The sequence below is a fragment of the Pongo abelii genome, chromosome 2, assembly GCF_028885655.2.
Source record: "Pongo abelii isolate AG06213 chromosome 2, NHGRI_mPonAbe1-v2.0_pri, whole genome shotgun sequence".
In the NCBI taxonomy this organism is placed as follows: Eukaryota; Metazoa; Chordata; class Mammalia; order Primates; family Hominidae; genus Pongo; species Pongo abelii.
In genome coordinates, this window is record NC_085928.1 from 2,614,326 (window position 1) to 2,639,323 (window position 24,998).

A 24,998-nucleotide genomic window follows, 5' to 3' on the forward strand; every position below is an offset into this window, starting at 1 on the left:
CTGTCCACTGTTCCTGGAATCCCATAGCCTTTGTTAGAGCCTTTATTATAATGTCAGTGTGCTTTAGGCCTCAAGATCAGACCTCAGGAAACAGAATTTCTCTCTCTGAAATTCTCCTGTCCTTTTATTTGGCCAAGATAGGACTCTAATCTTTTTTTGGTTTAAAAGATCCTTATTCCAGAGCAATCCTGCCCCATACATATAGTATGAAATCATAGTAATAGCCATGTGCCCTTTTGATGCAATCACACATCTACATGTGGACACCTCTATATGTGATTGGACAAAAAGGCTACATGGTTGTCAGTCACATCTATGTATTAAGCCTCCATAAAACCCCCAAAGGACAGGATTTGAATAACTTCTGGAGAGCTGAACAAGTGGCAGTTCCTGGAGGATGACTCGCCAAAGGAGGGTTAGGGAACCTAGGTGCCCCTTCCCTCATACCTTGTCCTGTGCATCTTTTCACCTGTATCTTTTGTAATATCTTTTAAAATAAACTGATAAACAAAAGTAAGAGATTTCCTGGGTTCTTTGAACTGCTTCAGAAAATTAATGAAAGCCAAAGAGGGAGTCATTCAAACCTTGACTTGAAGACGGTTGGTCAGAAGTTCTGGAGTCTAGGACTTGTAATGGATGTCTAGTGGGAGGCATACGTCGGGACTGAACTCTCAATCTGGGGGATCTGATCCTATCTCTAGCTAGTGTTGGAATTGAATTGTAGAACACCCAGTTAATGTCTGCTGCAGAATTTATTGTCTTGCTTGGTGATGAGTAGAACCCCACCCACCTACATTTTATAACAGCTGTCTTCCATGTTGATGATTGCTGTGGTCTGAAAGCAGACCAAAAACCAAAAGATTAAAAAAAAAAAGTCAACTTAGTTAAATTAGTAGTGAAATATTCTAGGCATAAGCTTTGCTGCATAGTTCCAAGACAGTATTAGCCACAGAAGAAATTGTGTGCATAATTTGAAATGTGCACGTAAAGGGCAGCCATATGTTTGTATACTGGGAATGTTGGAACAGGGTGCTGTGATGCTTCTGCTGCTTGTGCACATTGTCACTGATCTGCTGGCTTATTGGTTGTTGTGAAACAGCAGCTCACCTTAGAGCTCTTCCAGTTTCCACTGGTTATACTCCTTCAGCTTTTCTAAGTCCTTGGCCAGAGCATGCAACACTGGGGCATCAGTAGCCAGGCTCTCAGTTTCTCCATGTTTTGTTGGATCCCTTCCTTGAGTTTCTTTGGATCCTGGTTCAAGTCTGTGCTTATCTCTGTGAGGAACTCTTCTCCTGAAGTTCATCTGCAACATAGGGATGAAGGCATGGAGGCAATGAGAAGCTGACCCAATTTTCGGCTCCTCCTTGAAGGTTCCGTTTCTCTTTGCTCCCCCTGCCTCACTTTACATTCACCATTCCTTCATAACCATTGGCTTTGCCAACCTCAAGCCCAGCAGCTGAGGAAGAAGCAATGATTGTGTATAATCTGCACTAGCCCCAACATTTTTGTAAGGTAATATCTCCATAGTTAATTTATTTTGTATTATTTATCATTATTCTATTTCGGTAATCAAATTCTCACTGGTAAACTATGAATTTCGAATATGAGGTTACCTAGTCACACATGTATTTCAAGTGGCCGTATGAACTTTTTCCTGTCCTCCCACCCACTGCTTCATGGGATATCTGACCAGAATAGTAAGTGGGAAAAACAGGATTTAAACCTATGCTATATTGATTTATATGCACTTATGCTTTTATTTTTATTTTACTATTTAAAACTTTTATTTTAGATTCAGGGGTACCATACAGGTTTGTTTTATAGGTAAACTGTGTCACAGGGGTTTGTTGTACACATTATTTCATTACCAGGTACGAAGCCTAGTACTCAATGGTTATTTTCTCTGTTTCTCTCCCTGCTCCCACCTTCCACCCTCTGGTAGGCCTCTGTTGTTCCTCTCTTTGTGTTCATGCTCATTATTTAGCTCCTACTTGTAAATAAGAAGTGTGATATTTGGTTGTCTGTTCCTGCATTAATTTGCTCAGGATAATGTCCCCTAGCTCCATCCATGTTCCTGCAAAGGACATGATCTCATTCTTTTTATGGCTACATAGTATATGGAATACTATGTATATATGTACAACATCTTATTTATCCAGTCTACCATTGGTAGTCATTTAGGTTGATTCCATGTCATTGCTATTCTGAACAGTGCTGCAATGAACATACACGTATGTGTGTGTCTATATAGAACAATTTATATTACTTTCGGTATATATCCAGCAATGAGTTTGCTGTCAATTCTTAGTCCCGTTTTTGGCTCTTTGACGAATTGCCTTACTGCTTTCCACAATGGTTGCACTAATTTGCACTCCTACCAAAAATGTATGAGCATTCCCTTTTCTCCACAATCTTGCCAGCCTCTGTTATTTTTTGACTTTTTGATAATAGCCATTTTGACTGGTGTGGGATGGTATCTCACAGTTTTTATTTGCATTTCTCTAATGATCAGTGATATTGAGCACTTTTTCATAGGCTTGGTTGGCTGCATTTGTGTCTTTGGAAAATGTCTGTTCATGTCTCTTGCCCACTTTTTAATGGGATTGTTTGCTTTTTTTCTTGTAAATTTCTTTAACTTCCTTAGAGATGTTGGATACTAGACCTTTGTCAGATGCGTAGTTTGCAGTTATTTCTCTCATTCTGTGGGTTTTCTGTTTATTCTGTTGATAGTTGCTTTTGATGTGCAGAAGCTCTTTAGTTTAATTAGGGCCCGTCTGTCAATCTTTGTTTTTATTGCAATTGCTTTTAGCATCATCATTCTAATATTTTTGCTGGAGCTTTTGTCAAGAATGGTATTTCCTAGGTTATCTTCCAATGTTTGTATAATTTTAGGTTTACATTTAAGTCTTTAATACATCTTAAGTTGATTTTTGCTTATAGTGTGAAGAAGGGATCCAGTTTCAATCTTCTGCATATGGCTAGCCAGTTCTCCCAGCACCATTTATTGAATAGGGAATTCTTGCCTTGTTGCTTGTTTTTTATCAGGTTTGTTGAAGATCAGGTGGTCTAGGTTTTGAGGGAAACTACCTCAAAATAATAAGAGCTATCTTTGACAAATCCAACATCATACTAAATGGACAAAAGCTGGAAGCATTCCCCTTGAACATGGGCACAAGACAAGGATGTCCTCCCACCTCATCCCTATTCAACATAGTATTGGAAGTTCTGGACACAACAATTAGGCAAGAGAAAGAAATAAAGGGCATCTAAATAAGATAAGAGGAAGTCAAAGTATCCCTGTTTGCCAACAACAGAATTCTATATCTAGGAAACTCTATAGTCTTGGTCCAAATGCTTCTTCCACTGACAAACAACTTCATCAAATTTCAGGATACAAAATCAACATACAAAAATCGCTAGCATTACTATACACCAGCAATTGTCAAGCCAAGAGCCAAATCTGGAATGCAATTCCATTCACAAATGCCACAAAAAGAATCAAATACCAAGAAATACAGCCAACCAAGGAAGTGAAAGCGCTCTACAATGAGAATTACAAAACACTGCTCAAAGAAATCAGAGATGACACAAACAAATGGAAAAACATTCCATGCTCATGGATTGGAATAATCAATATTGTTGAAATGGCCATACTGCCCAAAGCAATTTATAGATTTAATGCTATTCCTATCAAGTTACCAATAATGTTCTTTACAGAGCTAGTAAAAAACTATTTTAAAATTCATATGGAACAAAAACAGACCTGGAATAGTGAAGGCAATCCTAAGCAAAAAGAATAAAGCTGGAGGCATCATGCTACCTGACTTCAAGAGGGCTACAGTAACCAAAACAGGATGGTACTGGTACAAAAACACACATATAGACCAATGGAACATAATAGAGAGCCCAAAAGTCAGGCCACACACATACAACCATCTGATCTATGACAAAGCTGTCGAAAACAAGCAATGGGGAAAGGACTCCCTATTGAATGAATGTGCTGGGATAACTGGCTAGCTATGTGCAGAAGATTGAAACTGGACTCCTTCCTTACACCATACACAAAAATCAACTTATGATGGATTAAAGACTTAAATGTAAATCCTAACATTATAAAAACACTGTAATATAACCTAGAAAATGTTATTCTGAACAAAAGCTCTGACAAAAATCTTAGGTGTTCATTATAATCTCTGATGATTATTTTTATTTCTGTGCAGTCAGAAATACCCCCTTTGTCATTTCTGATTTTGTTTATTTGGTTTTTTTCTCTTTGCTTCTTTATGAGTCTAACTAGCAGTCTATTTCATTAATTTGAAAAAAAAACAGCTCCTGGCTTCATTGATCTTTTGAATGGTTTTTCATGTCTCAGTATCCTTCAGTTCAGCCCTGATTTTTATTATCTCTTTTTCTTCTGTTAGCTTTGGGGTTGTTTTGCATTACACAGTAATGCTTCTCCAGTTCTTTTAGTTGTGATGTTAGATTGTTAATTTGAGTTCTTTCTAACATTTTGACAAGGATGTTTAATACTATACATTTCCCTCTTAACACTCCTTTGCTGTGTCCCAGTGATTTTTGTATGTTGTATCTTTGTTCTCATTAGTTTCAAATAACTTCTTTATTTCTGCCTTAATTCCATTGTTTGCCCAGAAGTCATTCAGGAGAAGGTCGTTTAATTTTGATGTAAATGCATGGTTTTGAGGGATTTTCTTAATATTGAATTCTGTTTTTATTGTGCTGTGGTCCAAGAGTGTGGGTGGTATAATTTCATTTTTAAAATTTTCTGAGGATTGTTTTATGTCTAAACGTGTGTTTGATTGTAGAATATGTGCCATGTGCAGATGAGAAGAATGTGCATTCTGTTGTTTTTGGGTGGAGTATTCTGTAGATGTCTATCAGATCCATTTGATCCAGTGTTGAGATTAGATCTTGAATATCTTTGTTAATACTCTGACTTGATGATTATCTGATGCTGTCAGTGGGGTGTTGAAGTCTCCCAGTATTATTTTGTGGGAGTCTAAGTCTATTTGAAGGTCTCTAAGAACTTGCTTTGTAAAATCTGAATGCCACTATGTTGAGTGAATATATGTTAAAAATCGTTAGGTTTTCTTGTTGAATTGAACCCTTAACCATTATATAATGTGCTTCTTTGTCTTTTTTAATCTTTGTTGGTTTAAAGTGAAATTAGGATTGAAACCTTTGCTTTTTTCTATTTTCCATTTGATTGGTAGATTTTTCTCCATTCATTTATTTTGAGCCTCTTCATGTCATTGAACATGAGATAGGTCTCCTGAAGATAGAATACCATTGGGTCTTGGTTCTTTATCCAGCTTGGCATTCTGTGCCTTTTAATTGGGGCATTTAGCCCATTTACATTCAAGATTAGTATTGATATGTGTGGATCTGATCCTGTCATTATGTTGTTAGCCATTTATTATGCCAGCTTTTTGTGTGGTTGCTTTATAGTGTCATTGGTCCGTGTACTTAAGTGTGTTTTTGTAGTGACTGATAAGTCTTTCCATTTTTAGTGCTTCTTTTAGGAGCGCTTGTAAGGCAGGTCTGCTGGTAATGAAATCCCTCAGCATTTGCTTGTCTAAAAGGGATCTTATTTCTCCTTCACTTATGAAGCTTAGTTTGGCTAGACATGAAATTCTTGGTTGGAATTTCTTTTCTTTAAGAATGTCGACTTATACACCACCAATCTCTTCTGGCTTAGGGTTTCTGCTGAGAGGTTCACTGTTAGTCTGATGGTCTCCTTTTTGTAGATTACTTGTCCTTTCTCTTTAGCTGCTCTTTACAATTTTTCTTTCATTTTGACCTTGTAAGATCTCATTATTATTATATGTCCTTGGCATAATTTTCTTGTGAAGTATTTTGTGGGAGGTTCTCTGTATTTCCTGAATTCAATTTAGCCTCTCTAGCTGGGTTGGGGAAATTCTCATGGATGATATCCTGAAATATGTTTTCCAAGTTGCTTCTATTCTCCCCATATCTTTCAGGAATGCCACTGAGTCATAGATTCAGTCTCCTTACATAATCCCATATTTATCAGAGGTTTTTTTTTTCATTTCTTTTCATTCTTTCTTTTTTTTTTTTAAATTTCTCTGTCTTATTTAAGAAAGCCAATCTTCAAGTTCTGACATTTGTTCCTTAGCTTGGTCTTTTCTGCCATTAGTACTTGTGATTGAATTATGAAATTCTTTTATAGTGTTTTTCAGCTCTGGCAGGTTGGTTATGCTCTTTTCTATACTTGCTATTTTGTTTGTCAGCTCCTGTATTTTTTCATTGTGATTTTTAGCTTCCTTAGATTGGATTTTAATATCTTTCTGAACCTCATTGATTTTTGTTCCTATTCATATTCTGAATTACATTTTTGTCATTTCAGCCATCCTAACCTGATTAACAACTCTTGCTGGAGAACTAGTGCAAACATTTGAAGGAAAGAAGACACTTTGGCTTTTTGTATTGTCAGAGTTCTTGCACTGGTTCTTTCTCATCTTTGTTGGCTGATGTCCCTTCAATCTTTCTTTCTTTTTTTTTTTTGAGACGGAGTCTCACTCTGTCACCCAGACTGGAGTGCAGTGGCACGATCTCAGCTCACTGCAAGCTCTGCCTCCCGAGTCCATGCCATTCTCCTGTCTCAGCCTCCCGAGTAGCTGGGATTACAGGCACCTGCCACCATGCCCGGCTAATTTTTTTGTATTTTTAGTAGAGACGGGGTTTCACTGTGTTAGCCAGGATGGTTTCGATCTCCTGACCTCACGATCCGTCGGCCTCGGCCTCCCAAAGTGCTGGGATTACAGGCGTGAGCCACGGCGTCCGGCCTGTCCCTTCAATCTTTGAAGCCACTGTCCTCAGGATTTTTTTTTCTTTTATCTGATTTGATAATCTTGGGGGTTTGATTGTGCTATAAGGTACGTTGACTCAACTGGTGTCATTTCTGGAAGATTTTTGGGGCCCAAGTCTCTGCTCAATACTCCTGCACTGCCTGCTCTAACTCTGGGGGACTGGTATTCAGCCCTAGCTTTGATCTCTGGCTCCTTGAATTTAGAAACCTGTTGCACTAGAGGGTCTAAGGTGCTCCTAGACTGCTGGTCACAACACTCTGATGTGTGTTGCCAGCCAAAGCACTTGCCGCACTGGCGGCAGGATCATTTTCCTTTGCATGTGACAGCAAAGGCAGCAGTGGCAGTGCAGCAGAGTGCATGTTCCATTGTCGATACAGGGGAGTAGAGGGTGCCAGGGTGCTGGCCTCTGTGTGGGTGTTAGCAGCAGGGGTGATGGCAGTCAGGCTTGGGGGTATGGGAACCCCTACCAGTGACAGCGCATACATTTGTACCAGTGGTGGTGTTAGCACAGGGGTGGGAGTTGGTGAGGCACAAGACTCTATATGCCCTTTGTGTATGTTCATGCTGGCAGCAGTGCCCACCCAGGGCTGGGGGCTAGTCCCCTGTTTTCCACGCCTTAGTTTTATGCAGGCAGCTGTAGTGCAAGGGTGGGGTGCTGGTGGGTGTGGGGCTGGTGGGCTCCATGACCATCAATGCCCCAACAACAATAGTGGTGCAGCAAGGGATTGGGGTGTACTCACACTGTCAGCAGTGGCAAGGTGGGGTGCACATGCACACACACATTCATGGCAAAGGAAGGCTAGATCTTCCCGAGCACACAGACCAGCAGAGCAATGTTGGGGGTGACTGAGTGCCTGTAGGCAAGGCACTGTGGGGGAGGCTACATTGAGGAAAGGACACAGGAGAGCTGGTGCATGCAGGGGCTGCTCTGGTGAAGTACTCTGCCCATCAAGCACTGCCTGCCAGCATAGCGGCTATGATGCAGGCCCCTAGGATGTACCTGGGGACTTCACTGCAAGCTAACATGGCCAGGCTGAGGTCCCAAGAGAGACCAGTAGACTGAAGGGTGCTCATGTCAGATTGTCCCTGTCTGATGGGCAATACTGTCCTGAAGAGTTCAGGTCTGAGAGTTTCCCTAGGGATAAAGTCTCCTACGGGAGTAAATCAAGCCTAGAAGAATGGGCCTCCCTGTCCGTGCTCCACCACAGACACTCCCACACCAAATTCTCTGGGCTCTGACCTGTCTGGAGTTCTGCCCCTATCACTTCCCTAAGTAGTTTTCCCTGCCAACTCAAGTGTCCTTAGTGGTTGAAGGGTCTCCTCCTTTTGGGATTCCAGAGGCCTGTGGTGAGAATGAGTTGCTCCTTGTCTGTTCAACTCATGCCCTCTGTGAGAGTCACTGGAAGCCAGGAACAAGTCTCAGTGCGTGGTAACCCCATGTAGGGTTCCCAGCTTCTTCCCCCTTCAGCCTAGTCTCTGTTTCTTCCCTCCACCTGGTCTCAATGGCTTCCCTCTGAAGACGTGCTAGCATTGTGTTAATATTAACAAATATCCCTCCTGTTGGTAAAGAAGGTAACTGTTGAATAAATTAAGAAAACCTTTCTCATTTTTCAGTTTAGTTATTGTCATCAGTTAGTATACATAATTTTTTTCTTTTCTTTTCTTTTTTTTTTTTCGAGACGAAGTCTTGCTCTGTCACCTAGGCTGGAGTGCAGTGGCATAATATCGGCTCACTGCACCCTCCACCTCCTGGGTTCAAGCTATTCTCCTGCCTTAGCCTCCTGAGTAGCCGGCACTACAGGTGCCAGCCGCCATGCCCAGCTAATTTTTGTATTTTTAGTAGAGACGGGATTTCACTATGTTGGCCAGGCTGGTCTCAAACTCCTGACCTTGTGATCTGTCTGCCTCAGCCTCCCAAAGTGCTGGGATTACAGGTGTGAGCCACCTTACCAAACCAGTATTTATAATTTTAAAAATAAATTTACAATATCAACTTTAACGTTAACATTAAACACAAGTTATATTTTTAGTAATGACTATGTTGTAAGAAGGAAGAAAAATGGGTAGAGAGAAATGCTAAGATTTTGAACAGTTGTTTGAAGACATAAATTTAATCCATAGACATCTATTGGTATGGATACCATGTGAAAAATTAACTCCATCACGAGTATGGTAAGTTATAACCCACTTATAAAAAAATTTGTGGCTTTCCTTATAGTTTAAACTGTAATATTACTGAGAGACTCATGAATGTCTGCACAAGTGAGTGTGTGTTTGTGTGTATATGTGTGTAAAGTTACTTGGCTGAACAATAAAAAATAATGAAATATAGCTACAAATCAGCCTGCTGGAATGAACCCAAAGGAAATAAATCTTGGAATTCCTGTTACTGTGGATTCACTCTGACTCATAGGGCACAGTTGGAACTCTTCTGCAAAACATGCAGTGCCATAGTTTCCTTCACTCTTCCTCGCTCTTCCAACAGTTTTTGGAGATACTTGTTCTAAAGATGGCAAACTTGTTTTTGTGGAATATTTGTACTCCACCTGGAAGATTTGGAACAAATTTTTAGGGAATAATTACTCCCTAAAAATAATTACCTTTCCGGATGATAGATTCTAGATCAAGACCAATGCTTATGAATATGCAATGTAACACTTAGGTTAAAGAAAAACATACCTTTGCAGACAATTGCAGAGTCTGGGACCAGGTTAGAAGGTTAAAATCGACGAAGTGACCCAGTATAATAACTCTTGTAAGGTTTTTACTCTTCGAGGTTGTTTACCTTAAACTATAATGGTAGGGTGGACACCTCACATTTTTTCCCCAATGACACCATACATTTAATACATATTGTTTATTCTTTTTCTCCTTTGAACTAAGAGTTACATGTAGAGTTTGAATACTCGAATGAGCTTATATGCTCGAAGTAAGAAACATAGTCATAAAAGGACATGTGGCATGCTCTGTCTTTTCTTCTTCAACTTACTCTTGTGTAAGTAGCGACATTGAGCCTAATGGGACTTTAGTCTCTGTGTCAGTGCCATGATAAAAAATAGAGTTAGCAATGACCTCTCGTAGAGAGCAGAAGGTTTGGAAAACATCTTTCCAGTAGACAGAACCCACATCCCTTGGAGACTCTCTTTCCAAAATTATTAAGTTGAGGTGGAATATGGTAATCATTTAGGTTGCATGTAAGACATAAAAAAATAACAAAACCAAATTCAGCTAGAATTATCTGTAGGAAAATTCATAATCAGATTATAGGACAATTACTCACTGTAAATGTACATATTTAAAATAAAAATACAATGCAAGTTATGGTCTAAATTATATAGTGGATTCTCATATAGTTTGTTCAGAATGATGAAAGCAAAAAAAAGACAGGATTGTCATTTACAAAATAGATATAGGAATGATTGTTTCCTATCAACTGCACACAAGTGTGTGAATCAATTAGAGATTGATTTCAGCTGGGAGGGGGAAAACCTATAAAGTTCTTAGCTCCTTTGAGATGTTCTGGATGACCTTTAAGTAACTTTCTTACTTTTTATTGTATTGTCATTATCTTACCTTGGCAATTAGATACATTGTATAAATGCTTTGCTTACAAAAATATCTGCTTTTGAAATAATAAATTTTAGATTGAATTATGGAGACATAAAAAGTCTTTCTTTCTAAACTCTGTAAATTATATTGGTATAACATGTTTCTCCCCCAGAATAATAAATTCACTAGAAAGAAATGTCTAAAATATGTATTTTATTTTATAAAAAAAATTAAATAAATAAAATTATGTTAAGTCCCAGGGATGTTTTGCACAATGTATATGTCAAAATTGTTCAGCTTTCCAATTAAGGCACCTGTGATATATAATTTTTACTAAAACTGTACAAATGGGAAAACAAGCTACTCTGCATTTAACTAATATACACAACTTTTACTTTACATGTATTTTTTAAATGGTTAGAAACTAAAAACGTATTAATTTAGAATATTTTGAGTACATAAAAAATGCTAATTCTAGAATATCTCCAACAGTAAATGAAAACAAGAAATTTAAAAGTCTTTTTAAAATTTTGCTTTTAAATAAGCATTTACTCTCAAATTCTATGTTCAGGAGTATGTAACCTTAAGGCAATTAATATATTGCCTTTGGGGACTGTATTAGTTTCTTCTCACACTGCTATAAAAACCTACATGAGACTGGGTAGTTTATAAAGAAAAAAGGCTTAATTCACTCACAATTCCACAGGCTGTACAGGAGGCATGGCTGGGAAAGCCTGAGAAAACTTATAATCATGGCAGAAAGGCAAAAGGGAAGTAAGCATGTCTTCACATGTAGCAGGAGAGAGAGTGAAGGCAGAAGTGCTACACACTTTTAAACAACCAGATCTCATGAGAATTCACTCACTGTCATGGGAACAGCAAAGGGGATATCTGCCTGCCCCCCCACTCCCTCATGAACCAATCACCTTCCACCAGGTCCCTCCCCCAACACTGGGGATTACAATTCAACATGAGATTTGGGTGGGGACACAGAGCCAAACCAAACCATATCAGGAACTTTTTATTATTCAAATTAACTGTTAAAAAACAATTGATATACATACTAATTATTCACTTTATGATGACAGAAAATGTTTTTTATACTTCTTTCTACAAAGGAATATTTAGGTATCTTATACATACATATCATTGCAGTTCAAAATACATCAGTTTATTGATGAGATAAATTAATTCAATTTTACCTTGAAAAGAATAGGCATGACATTTAGAGAGACTTTTTGACATTTGTTTTATATCAACTTCTAACATTCAAAAAATAGTCTATTTCTGAAACTCAAGTTTGAACTGAAAAGGCAGATTTCATTTCAGCCTCTTATGATAGCATTTTTTAATCTGTGTATTGTATTTACAACAAAACAAAATAATGTTGAAAAACATTTATTTTCCCTTCATCTCACTTTCAAGTCTTCAAATCTTGATCACAGTTTAAAGAGTGAAAGATTCTTTTATATATATATATATATATATTTACTGTATTTCCTTTTAAGAGGAACGTTTCAACAAATTTTACAGGTGTCAATCAACCCTTGTTCAAATTGGGCACACATCAAATCTAGCATTATGGGTGTTTTATTTGGAAGTGAATTTTAACTATCAATACAAATGCCAAGATACTACACAAAACATCCACAGGAACTTTTTTCATCTTTTTTTTTTTTTTTTGAATTGTACACAAACATTTCCTACATAATCCAACATACAACAGAGAAATGGTACATCTTTTTCTTTCAATTTGCATACAATGGAAAAACAAACATATGTATATTTTACAAAGTTTAACTAATAAGACACTAGAGCAAGTTGACAGTTTAAGTCTATAGGTGAGAAATTATCTAATAAAAATAATCAATTTTTTCAGCATTAGTTACTTCCATAACCAAGTGTTATTCTGATTAATAAAACCTGCTGCCAATCAGAATTCTGGTATATACTCATACCATTACTCAACTTGTAGTACTGCTCCCCACCTTACTTCTTCACAACTACTAACATAGAAAATTATTGAAAAGTAGGGGCAAGCATTTGCAAAAACAAACAAAAAATCCCCAGCTTATTATAAGCATGAATATGTATGATGGAATTTCTTCCCAGCAACAGACTTCCAGACCATCAAGAAATCACCAGAACTAAGTTTGCCAAGTTATTTTGCTTATGTCCAACAAGAGATGCACTTATATGTCCAACAAGAGATGCACTTATATGTCCAACAGAGGAGCTGAAAATTAAACTTAGTGTTTAGTTTGGGGGTGGGTTGGGAAATTCAGCCACCATTTTAAAATGACTGTCTTAAAAAAATGATCACCAAAAAAAGGTTCACTAAGTTTATTTTAAAAATCATAAAACGTTTCTTACAAAAAAGAGCATTACATTCTGCACACTGCTCTGAACAGAACCAGGGACATGTGGACTATTGTTACTTTTCCTCCCTGTCCCACCCCCAAATGTTACAAAGCAAGGTGTTCACAATAATTACATGGGGGGAATTTTTTTAAACCACCACCAATAACAAAAACTAAAATCCACTCACTCTGCTGCTGTTTCAAAATTTCAATGTTAGTTTTTGCACGCCGTTCCCCGCCCTAACCCTGTTGGTAAGGAACTAAAACATTAGATCTGTTGAACAGCAAAGGTTTCACTACACCTCAAATGCAGAACACCTGTGAAGCAGAGGAATGTTGGCTCTTTAAACAGAAGCGGATAACAACAAAAAAGACGCAGGACTCCTTTAGTTCTTCACTAGTCTTAGAAAAACTTTCCAGAATACTGCTTCACACTATAAAAAAGAAAAAATATCTTGCATTAGAATCCTTCAACATCTGCATACTGCTTCACACTGTTCTGCAGCAAATACTGTGCATTCTGTATCTGTTCCTGTGTTCCTGTAATGGTAATGATCCGATCTTCGGATCCTTCTAAAGGCTCATCAATTTTGATCGAAGCTCCCGACTCATGACAGATTTGTTTAATCCGCTGACCACCTTTGCCAATAATAGATCCAGCCAAATCTTTGGGAATCGTTACTTGTGTAGTAATAATAGGTCCACCAAGATCACCATATGAGCCACGACCCCCTGCATAGGAATAAACATACCCGGGGCCACGGTGTGGCTCATAAGCCATCTGCCATTCTGATGGGCTCCATGTGTCTATTGCAGAGTCCCAAGTTTCATCAGCACTGAAACCAACCATGCCGTTGTAACGGTCTCCAGGTCTCCCTCTTCTGTCACAGGCCATGAGGTCTCCCCCTCTAGGTGGTGGTGGTGGAGGAAGAGGAAGATTCCGAGCTCTGCTACCACCCCGGCCGCCTCGTCCGGGAGGAGGTGGAGGTGGTCCTGGACGAGGGCTCATATCATCATAATCTCTTCTAGATGTAAGCATGGACGCCCACCCCGACCAGGAGGCATTCTGTCAAAACCACCTCTCCCCCGCATGGGAAATCCCACTGGGCGTGCAAAGCGGTCATCAAACATCATTGTAAAACCACCATAATCATAGGTTTCGTCGTAAAAATTGCGATCATAAGGCTGTGCACGTCCTTTGATGGGAGACTCAGATATAAGATCAAGGATGAGCTTTATGCACTCTACAACCCAATCGGGTTTTCCTCCAATAAGAACAACTCTGTCAGTGGAATGAGGACAGCATTCCTGGAAAAGCTTGATGGTGGTTTGAGTGTTCTCTCGAAGTTCTTTGATTTTAACACCTTTGACCCTGATAATTCCTCCTGCTAGACTCTGATGAATCAACAGCCTCAACTCGTAGTCAAAGTCACTTCCTTTATAGTGTTGGTAATTTAAGCATTCCACAGCATCAGGTTCGAGAGGGAGCTGGCTGGTTGCAGTGGGTGATGGCAACTGCAGGCCCTCTTCCAAGGTAGGGGTGATTTTCTTCAGAATTTCTCCAATTGTGTCAATATCAGCACTGATAGTCAATATGCGCTGGGGGCCACTGCTGTCTGGGACTGAAACACTGGCATTGTAGTCTGTAGGGAGAGCCTTGATATTCTTGCCTCCTTTTCCAGTCATTGCCCCGGCATTCTTGCTCTGAAGCAGAATGCGTAATTCAACCATCTCATCAGTGTTTCTAGATCTTTTAAATGCTTGTTCCTCTTCCATATCTTCTGCAGGGCGTTTACCAAATTCACCATTGGTTTCAGTGTTAGGAAAGCTTTCTTCCGGATGTTCAGTTTCCATATTTTTTTATTAAATGTGCACACCAATCAGTTATTATATATCCTTGCAGAGCAGAACTGAAGCGTTCTGGGTCGGACCAACAACTGACACCCCAGTGCTGCAGCAGCCTATAGGCCGCGAGCAAGTGGGACACAGGCAAGACGTCGAGGACAGTGCAGCAGAGAAACAGAGGATAATGGCGTCTGCTGAAAGATCCTTTTTATTTGTTTATTTGTTTTCAACTTGCTCTTTAAATCTGAGGTGGTCTATAGTTAAATTTCAGTGTAAGGCTAACCTAGTAATGTAACTTAAAAGGCCATTTCATAAAGAAGAACATCAAAAAAGGTTTTGAGATTTACTTATTGTTAAAATACCTTCCTTGAAGGATTATTGTGATAACTAATTAAAATATCTTAAATAAGAAATATGATACAATATATGCTTCTTGACAAATTTTGACACTCACACATACACACACTTGTGTTGAATATCTATACATAAAGAAACAGGTACAACTCAAGCTGAAGCAGTCTTTAGCAATTTATCTTTACCTTTTGTTTTGAATTTTCTACCAGAAAAGGCAAAAATGAAAATTAAAGGTTATGTAACTTCAATTGTATCCCAAGGAAAAAAAAAGCTGAGAAGTTGCAACACATGATTAATATTAGCAGATTTTATCCACGTCAATAATTCTAAAATAATTAGCAGCAGAAATTTTTCTTATATAAGGTGAATTGAAATACAATGCAAAGTATATAATTGATTTCTAAAAATGAGCAACAAAAGCCAAAAGCACCTTCTTTTATACTTTTTTCCTACATAGATCCTTGTGAAAAATATTACAGTATATTGAAGAAGAAAATGAGAACATGGGTATAAGTGTTAGATTCAATTAGCCCTAGTATTGCCTGTTGCCAACTAACAATGATCCAATTAACTAATTTCTCTATTATTCTGTGGTTTTGAATTTTTTCTCTTGTTTTAACTATAAAACAGAGGAAATTAAAGTTTTTCTTTCATTTCACTTTTTAGTAAAATTTTATATTAATGTAAATTTTATGATTAATATTTTTATTTATCAATGTAGCATACCTTTCTAATGAATTCATGATAAAAAACATTATTAATATTTATAGGTTAATATATTATGTATTATATGTTAATATATATATTTGAAAATCATATGGTGAAAATATAATTAAAAGTTATATATTTCCATATTATATAAATATTTATCTATCTATTTATCATATATTATTTAAATATAACTATATTATGATCATATATTAATTATATAGAACCTATTATTTTAAGCAAATTTGTTATATAAATTATATACTTTATATCATTGATATTAATATATTAACTGACAAATCTTCAATATATTATTTAGTGATAGGCAAATATTACACATGAATTTTTTTGGAAATGCATCTATTATGAGATTAATTATATTATAAATATTAATAGTATACATAATGTCATTTAAAAGTTTATAATTTTGTGTTTCACAATTAATTTGTGTATCCATGACAAATTTTCACTTAATGGTGCAATAAGATAGATTTAGTTAAAATTCTATTTCTGTAGTTCAGTTTTATAATACAAGCAACTAGAAAAGATTGTTCAAATAAGTATATAGAAATGAAAGGAATTTCATTATAGCAACATCATAAACTCTTCAAATTTCTTCCAAGATTGTAGCCAAATTCACATATTAGTGTATCAATGAATATCATTTTTCATATTTTTAATTAAGATTCAATTTACAGGCTGTAAAATATCACTGGTTTTGTGTTCAATTTTGTGAGTTTTCCAAAACATATAATGTCATGTAACCACAACCAGATCTATGACAGCTCCATTGTCTCTGCCCTTCAATCTTTCTATGGACGTTTGTAGGTAAAACCGCTGTTTAGTCACAGCCTCAGGCAAGTAGTCATCTATTTTCTTAAAGTTTTTCCTTTTCCTAAATGTCATGGAAATGGATCATACCATGTACAACCATTTTTAGTCTTTCTGTCATTTAGCATCATATATTTGTGGTTCAATTGTGTTGTATATATCAGTAGTGTGTGGTTTTTATTGTTGAGTAATTCCATTTTACAATGTACCTTAATGGTTTATCCATTAAGCAGTTGTAGGGCATTTGGAGTGATTCCAGTTTTCCATAATTGCTATTAAAGCTGCTGTAAACATTACTATATAGGTTTTGGAATGGTCATAAATTTTCATATCACTTGGCTAATATTTAGAAGGAAAACTGTTGGTACACAGGTTAAGTGGATGTTTACCTGTATAATCAACTGCCAAATTGTTTCCCAAAGTGACTGTATTATTTTGGATTTCCACTGTCAAGCTATAAGACTTCTAGTTGCTCTGCATCCATAACAGAATTTGACAAAATTAATTGAAATTAATTGACTACATCTATGGATCAATTTCCAGACTTTTTATTTTGTTCTGTTGATATGTGTTTATTCTTTTGGCAATACAAACTATATCTAGTATACTATAGAGTTAGATTAACTCAAGAAATTGTGCAGTGTAAGGCTAACAACTTAGTTCTTTCTCAATTTATTTTGGATATTCTAGTTTCTTTCAAAGGAATTTGTTGATTTCTATAAAAACAATTTCAGCCTTCATTTTTATTGAGATTGTAATATATTGATAATGCAGACGGGGGAGATTGCCACAATTGGGATTTCCAATATGTAAAATTAGTATGTATCTCTATTACTCTTTTGATGTCTTTCATTAATCTTTTATATCTTGATATACATAACTATTTCATATATTTGGTAATACATAAGTTGTACTTAAAAATTTTAATTTTCAATTAATTTGTTAGTGTTTAAAAGTATAATTGATTTTTGCATATTGATTTTGCATGCTGTCATGTTGTGAAACCTTTACATTTACTTAATAATTCAAATAGCTTTTCTTTTGTAAATCCTGTGGAATTTTTTACATAAAAAATGTTAGCTGTGAAGAGACAATTTTAATTTTTCCCTTCCAGTAAATACACCTTTTATCTAAATTTTTTGTCTGATTGCACTAGCTAGGACCTCCAGTATGATACTGAATAGAAGTATTTACTTAGTAGTGAGAGTATATATTCTTACCTTGTTCCAAACTTTGGGAAAAACCAGTCTTAGTGATGTTAACTGTAGTTTATTTGTTTATTGCTTTTGATGCTGTTGACTAGATTGAAGATATTCCTCTCTATTCTCAGTTTGCTTTGACTTTTTATTATAAATGAATGTTGAGTCTTGTTAGGGGACTCTGCTACATCTATTATATGTGTTTTCATCTTTTGTCTGTTAATGGTGAATTCTGTTGTTTAATTTTCAAATGTTGAACCAGCTTTGCCTTTCTGGGAGAAGCCAAGTTTGGTTGCAATGTATCATATTATCCTTTTCACATGTAACTGAATTTTGTATTTTATGTATTGCTACATTTTATTTAAAAATTTTATATATATGTCCATGAGGGACATCAGTCTGTAATTTTATTATTAGATTTTGTCTAAATTTTGAATGAAGGAAGGAATAGTCTCCTAAAATAATTTAGAAAAGATTTTCTCCTTTTTCATTTTCTGGAAGAGGTTATATAGAATTGATACTTTTCCTTCTTTAAATTTTTGATAGAGTTCAGCAGGAAGGGCATATAGCCTGGAGTTTCCTTAGTTTGAATATTTTTGAACAAAGATTTAATATCTTCATTCATGTAGAACTATTCAGATTATTACTTCTTGAACGAGAATTGCTAGTTTTGAACTTCTAAGGAATTATATCATCTCCTTGAAATTTTCTAGTCAATAGGCATGAATTTATATTTTCTTATTGTCCTTTTTTTTTAGATGGGGTCTCATTCTGTTGCCCAGGCTGGAGTGTAGCAGTGCTATCATTGCTCACTGCAGCCTTGACCTCCCTGGGCTCAAGTGTTCCTCTCACTTCAGCTTCCTGAGCAGCTGGGACTGCATGCATGCACCACCATCCCCGGCTAAATTTGGGGAGATATTTTTTGAGGATATGATATTTCACCATGTTGTTCAGGCTGTTCTTGAACTCCTGAGCTCAAGCAATCTACTCACCTTTGACCTCCCAAAATGTTGTTAGGATTACAGGCATGAGCCACCACACCCGGCTTTATTATTTTAATATTGGTAAGAGGTGTGGTAATTTATCTTCTTTTCTTCCTAGCATTTGTAGTTTTTGTGTTTTATTTTTTGTGGTGACTCTGGTGAGAATTTTTTTAATTTTAGTGATATTTTCAGAGAACCAGTTTTTGCTTTCTTTGATTTTTCTTCTTCTCCTTTTAGACTTTATTTTTAATATCACAGATAAATTGTTCTCTGATATTTCTTGCCCTTTTTAGGGTTTTATTTACTCTTCTTTTCTTCTGGATTATTTAACAAACTTAGATCATTTATGTGAGGACTGTCTTCTAAATAAGCATTTAGTGCTATCATTTAACTGCACACCATAAATTTTAATAATTTTTGCTTTCATTTTTATTCAATTAAAATATAATATGCCTGTCATATATTCTTTGACTGATTATTTACTTAGAAATATATGTTGTTTAATTTAAATATATATATATATCTTTTAAATATCTTTCTATGAATAATTTCTAGTTTAAGTATGTTATAGTTAGAGGTTTAATGGCAAAGAGATCCAATCATTCTCAGATTCTTTAAATCTTCCCTTCTGGGGTAGTGACAGGTTGGCCTATGCAACTAGGAATATTCATCTCTGAATCTAGACTTTACATTATCACAAGCAGACAAGGCCACATAGTACAGGGGACCCATACCATGTTCTCCATCTTCCTTTCAACTATGCCAGTAGACTCTCCTCAATGTTCTCCTTAGCAATTCTTTAATGACCTATAATGCAGGTCTGGTCTTTCAGAGGAAACATCAGATAAAGATAACGGATCAACATTGCTCTGAGTAGCAAGCATGTAGAAAAAGCGATAAGAAAAAAAAATGTCAACTATTAAGTGACTTTTTAAATGGAGAATACCACAATCCGAGATTTTCTGGGTTGGGTTTATGTTTTTCTATGATTAACCTCAGTGCATTACTTGCTTCAAATCCTCTGGCTTTACCTGGTGTATAGGTCAGGGGCTGGGTACTCAAGAGTTCTACATAAAGATCCCATTTCACCCTTAGCTTTAAGCTGTTCCTATGAGCCTGATTTTTCAGAAAGATTTGCTCTTCTCGTGTCTAACTCAGTGATAGGCTGCTGTGGTATGTTTCCTAGAACTTGCTAGCTTTTTAAACATAGGGTGGAGATAGCAGAGTGTTTTTTGTTGCTTCATTCAGCCTAAATTTAATCAGGCCTTGTATCTACCTATATTCAGGGTCTATGTCTCTGAATCTTGAAAATAGGACTTTCTAATTGATCCTGCTCCTATACAGTGATTGGGTACCTCCAATAATCTGGCCCCAGAAGTATTTCCTGTCTCTTTCCTAGGAATAGAAGTGTTTTGTTGTATTTCCCCTTCTCTTTGTCCCAGTGGATTTTCTCCATCTGCCATTAGGGTGACAGAGTTTGCTACCTAGTAGTTTTAAGTCTTCTGTAGTGAAGACTGTGGGTGGAGCTTGTTTGTTCTTTCTTCCAGGGCCTGATGCTTTCCTCTCCTAGGTCTGCAGCAAGAGGGATTTTCTATCCCTCTGTCAGCTAATGTTTCTTGTGAGCCAATCATGAGGTTTTTGGAGAAGAGTCTTCAAGTAAGTATAAATTTCCCTTTTCTTAATCCAGTCTATCATTGTTGGACATTTGGGTTGGTTCCAAGTCTTTGGTATTGTGAATAATGCCGCAATAAACATACTTGTGCATGTGTCTTTATAGCAGCATGATTTATAGTCCTTTGGGTATATACCCAGTAATGGGATGGCTGAGTCAAATGGAATTTCTAGTTCTAGATCCCTGAGGAATCGCCACACTGACTTCCACAATGGTTGAACTAGTTTACAGTCCCACCAACAGTGTAAAAGTGTTCCTATTTCTCCACATCCTCTCCAGCACCTGTTGTTTCCTGACTTTTTAATGATTGTCATTCTAACTGGTGTGAGATGGTATCTCATTGTATGGATGAAATTGGAAATCATCATTCTCAGTAAACAATTGCAAGAACAAAAAACCAAACACCGCATATTCTCACTCATAGGTGGGAATTGAACAATGAGAACACATGGACACAGGAAGGGGATCATCACACTTCGGGGACTGTTGTGGGGTGGGGGGAGGGGGAGGGATAGCATTGGGAGATATACCTAATGCTAGATGACGAGTTAGTGGGTGCAGCACACCAGCATGGCACATGTATACATATGTAACTAACCTGCACATTGTGCACATGTACCCTAAAACCTGAAGTATAATAATAAATAAATAAACAAACAAATAAATAAATAAATAATAAATAAATTCCCTTTTCTCTGTGGCTCAGTTTTCTATACTCTCATCCTAGCCTGAAGCCAGCATTTAGTAATTTTGTTAACAATTTAACTGCATTGTTCTTACCATATTTTATGTGCACTTGGCATTCCTTTCTCCAATGCGCTGCCTTAGATGTGTAAGTGCTTGTATCCAATCTCTCCTTGACAGGATTTGTATTTCAATTTCAGGATACATTATTTCCTGTGACTTTAACTCTTAAATGAGTTAAAGAAAAGTTATGATTTTGTTGAAAACTCAGCTGTGTGTGTGTGTGCGTGGTTGGAGAAATCCTCTTGCCACCTCTCAAATATTACTTTTAATAATCTATCAACTGACAATTATTCAAGTCTTCCTTAACAAACTTTTGAAAACAATGTCGGCCATCTGAACTGTGAAAATTATTTGTTAAATAAGGTATTTAATGTGCATATTATTACTTTTAATATATAACTAATATTTTGACATATTCTTTTTGTGAACCATTTTATGATTTGTGGAAAGTGACAAATTCTACCTTTAGTTTCAAGATATGGAAAAAGACTATTGTAAAAGGGAAAGAGATTAGGGGAATGAGCAAGTAATAGGGATTTTTTATTTTTGTTTTTGTTTTGTTTTGTTTTGACAAGGTCTCACTCTTTTCCCCAGGTTGGAGTGCAATGGTGCAGTCTTCAACGTCCCTGGACTCAGGTGATCCTCCCACCTAATCTTCCCAAAAATACCTGGGACTACAGGCATGCTCCACCCAACCAAGCTAATTTTTCTTTTTTTGGAAAGACAGGGTTTCACCTTGTTGTCCAGGCTGGTCTTAAACTCCTGGACTCAGGTCATCTGCCTGCCTCTGCCTCCCAAAATGCTGAAATTACAGGCATGAGCCACTGTGCCTGGCCAAGTAGAGGTGTTTTAAGAAATCTCAGTCTTAGGGAATGTTACATTTGAAAGTTGTTCACAAGGAAATTGAAATATTTAAAATTAAATATTGCAACATGCAAGACACATTTTTTTAGAAATCTTTTTGTACCTCTAGAGATGAAATAACCTATGTTGGAGACTCGAGGTTAATTAATACCAAGGTTAAGCTGAACACATGGCACATCAACAATTTTCAATAAATATTTACTATTTTTATTATTAATAAAAACCAATACAATGGCAGATTAGAATGTCAAGGGTGGAGAATTTTAAAACAGTCACTGAAATAACAGAATTATGCAGCATAGCATATTGATGATATGGATTGATTCAGTTACACAGCTTAACACAACTACAGCATTAATTGTTTGAAATACTGTTTTTTTAATGTCTTTCCTAAACATATATAATAGGCTTGTGAGAGGTAAATCATACTTGATATTACCTGCAGGCATTTAAGCCAAGGAGATTTAATGTTTTTCATCAAAGTAATTGTTGATATGCTATGAGTATCAGGCAAGTAGGAGAATTAAATAATGCTTCCTTATGAAAATCAAGGACTCTAAATTATGTGTTCTAAAAACTGTTTCATTTATTCATAAACAGTGGAAACATAGATACCTTCAAAGTGTTAAAATATTAAAAGTTTATTTTTATTCATGCATGTGTTCCAACAATTACTTAACTGAATTCTTGAGATAAAACTCACAAAAGATGAAAAAGATGACCTTGAAGTCGATGCTGTTATGAACAACCATGAAACAATTTTCCACCTTTATATGATTCTTACAACTGAATCAAATCTGAGGAGTTATCTGTCCCAGAGCATGTTCATGATTAAGTTAACTGCAAAATATACACCCAAATTAAATAATAATATATGAGTGACAGAATTTTAAAATACTATCTATCTAAATATTCCTATACCTTTCAAAGACAGTGATTTTAGTATGGCATAATACATTTATGATCTAGCTCACTTGTTTAATGAGATAATTTCTGAAATAGTTGATTAGGGATGCACCACTGGCATTTAAAAGGCTGCTTATCTTTCCCAAACATTTAATTACAATGACCCAGTGGCATTTCCATAAATACCTACAAGAACCTCAACTGTATGATGTTCTAAACTATCAATTCATATATCTCCTTCTTCTCACATTATAATCAAAGTTTATGGCAACCAGGTTCATCTTTCTTGGTAATTTCTCTTCTTCAGCATTGCAGTATACTTATCCAAAGGGCATTAACATCTATTAATTTGTACCAACTAGATCAATTTAAATGTATTTGTTATTTTTTATTAAATGAGCTCTGAATTAAATTAGATCTGTAATCATCTCAATTGGAATACTGAAACAAACATGTTTGCTCCACGGTCTTCCTACACCAGAATTCAGCAAGCCCAACAAAGATGATTACATTATTGTGCCTTTAAGTTGTGTGACAGGAATGTTACTGTATAGTTAGTTCTCACACTGCTATAAAAATACTACCTGAGACTTGATAACTTATAAATAAAAGAGGTTTCATTGACTCACAGTTCTGCCTGGCTGGGGAGGCCTTAGGAAATTTACAATCATAGCGGAAGGGAGAGGGGAAGCAAAGCACGTCTTACACAGTGGCAGATGAGGGAGAGAGAGAGCACATGAGGAAGTGCTGCACTTTAAAACCATCAGCTTTCATGAGAACTCACTATCACAAGAAAAGCATGGGGAAAACCACCCCCATGATCCAATCACTTCCCACTGGGTCCCTCCCTCAACCCGTGATTGCAATTTGAGATGAGATTTGGGTGGGGACACAGGTTCTTGGGCTCTCAATGCAATAGAAATTGACTCAAGACCAAAAGAGTTTTCCCAGACAAAGCTTTATTGGAGCTTATGTCCAGACATAAGGAAGGCAGTATATGAGGCAATTCTCTGACTGGCTACCTAAAGAGAAGAGAGTAATTTTAAAGAGGCTAAAGCAGGCAATTGTACAGTCTGGTAACATACTTCTTCATGCATAGCATAACTCATTAGTATGTTAAGTCTGCACCCCTGGGTGTGATTTTTAGTATTATAATGAACAACAGGGAAATACCAGTCATTCTTCTGGTCTTGTGTGCGTGTGGCAGATAGAGTTATCCCCCTTGGGTAAAATTTGTGGTAGGACTCTGCCTTTTACTCCCTTGAGTAAGATTTATGATGGAAGCTGCTAATTTTGGTTTCTTCAAGGTCCTACAATCAATGGGTAAGTAGCCTTAAGATTTATGATGCAGGGTCTGAATGGTCTGGTTGGGGTCCCTGCCGCCCATGCCCCACCCGACCATCAGCTTGCATTAGAAGTCTTCAGTAAGGCAAAAGGTTGGAGAATGAGTCCCATCACTCATCTGTCTCATTTCCCCCTGAGAGATTTTATGCTCCTTATTCTTAAGGAAAAGAATCAGAGGTTTCATTTTCTGGAGTTGCTTCTTGGTGAGCCAAGCTATCGACCCTGACTAACTTTGAAAGTTCTGCAAATGCCTTACTGACTGATGTATTGATTTATAGTGACTAGACTCCCCTTGGGATGGTATGAGTTGAAAGCTTGTGCCTTCATCAGCTATATGTGGAACTGTTGGAGCTTGGAAGATATAAACTTTACCAAAAGGTAAAAAGACAGGAGCCAAAAAAAGTAATGATAAAATGATTATCACTGGTCCCAGAAAAGGCAGGAACCACTAATGTTAGGTAGATTTTTAAATAGAATCCCAGATGGTTTTAGCAGAGGGGTTATTAAAATTATATAGCTCTATTAGTCCATTTTCTTACCACAGATAAAGACATACCCAAGATTGGGTAATTTATGAACAAAAAGAAGTTTAATGGACTCACAGTTCCAGATGGCTGGGGAGGCCTCACAAACATGGTGGTAGGTGAAAGTTATGTCTCATATGATGCCAGACAAGAGAGAATGAGAACCAAGTGAAAAGGGTTTCTCCTTACAAAAACATCAGCTCCCGTAAGACTTATTCACTACCAGGAGAACCGCAGGGAGAAAACCGCCCCATGATTCAATTA

The 24,998-nt window shown here is 36.7% G+C and overlaps 1 protein-coding gene across 1 annotated transcript; it reads right to left on the bottom strand.

Annotated features, from left to right (window-relative positions):
* Positions 1-11,891: 11,891 nt before the first annotated feature.
* LOC100453534 (heterogeneous nuclear ribonucleoprotein K-like) lies at positions 11,892-14,791 on the bottom strand. Its single transcript, XM_054551231.2, is given in 2 exon segments — positions 11,892-13,792; positions 13,795-14,791. Coding segments are annotated over 2 exon segments (1,392 nt in total). The 5' UTR covers positions 14,612-14,791; the 3' UTR covers positions 11,892-13,217.
* Between the last annotated feature and the right edge of the window lie 10,207 nt (positions 14,792-24,998).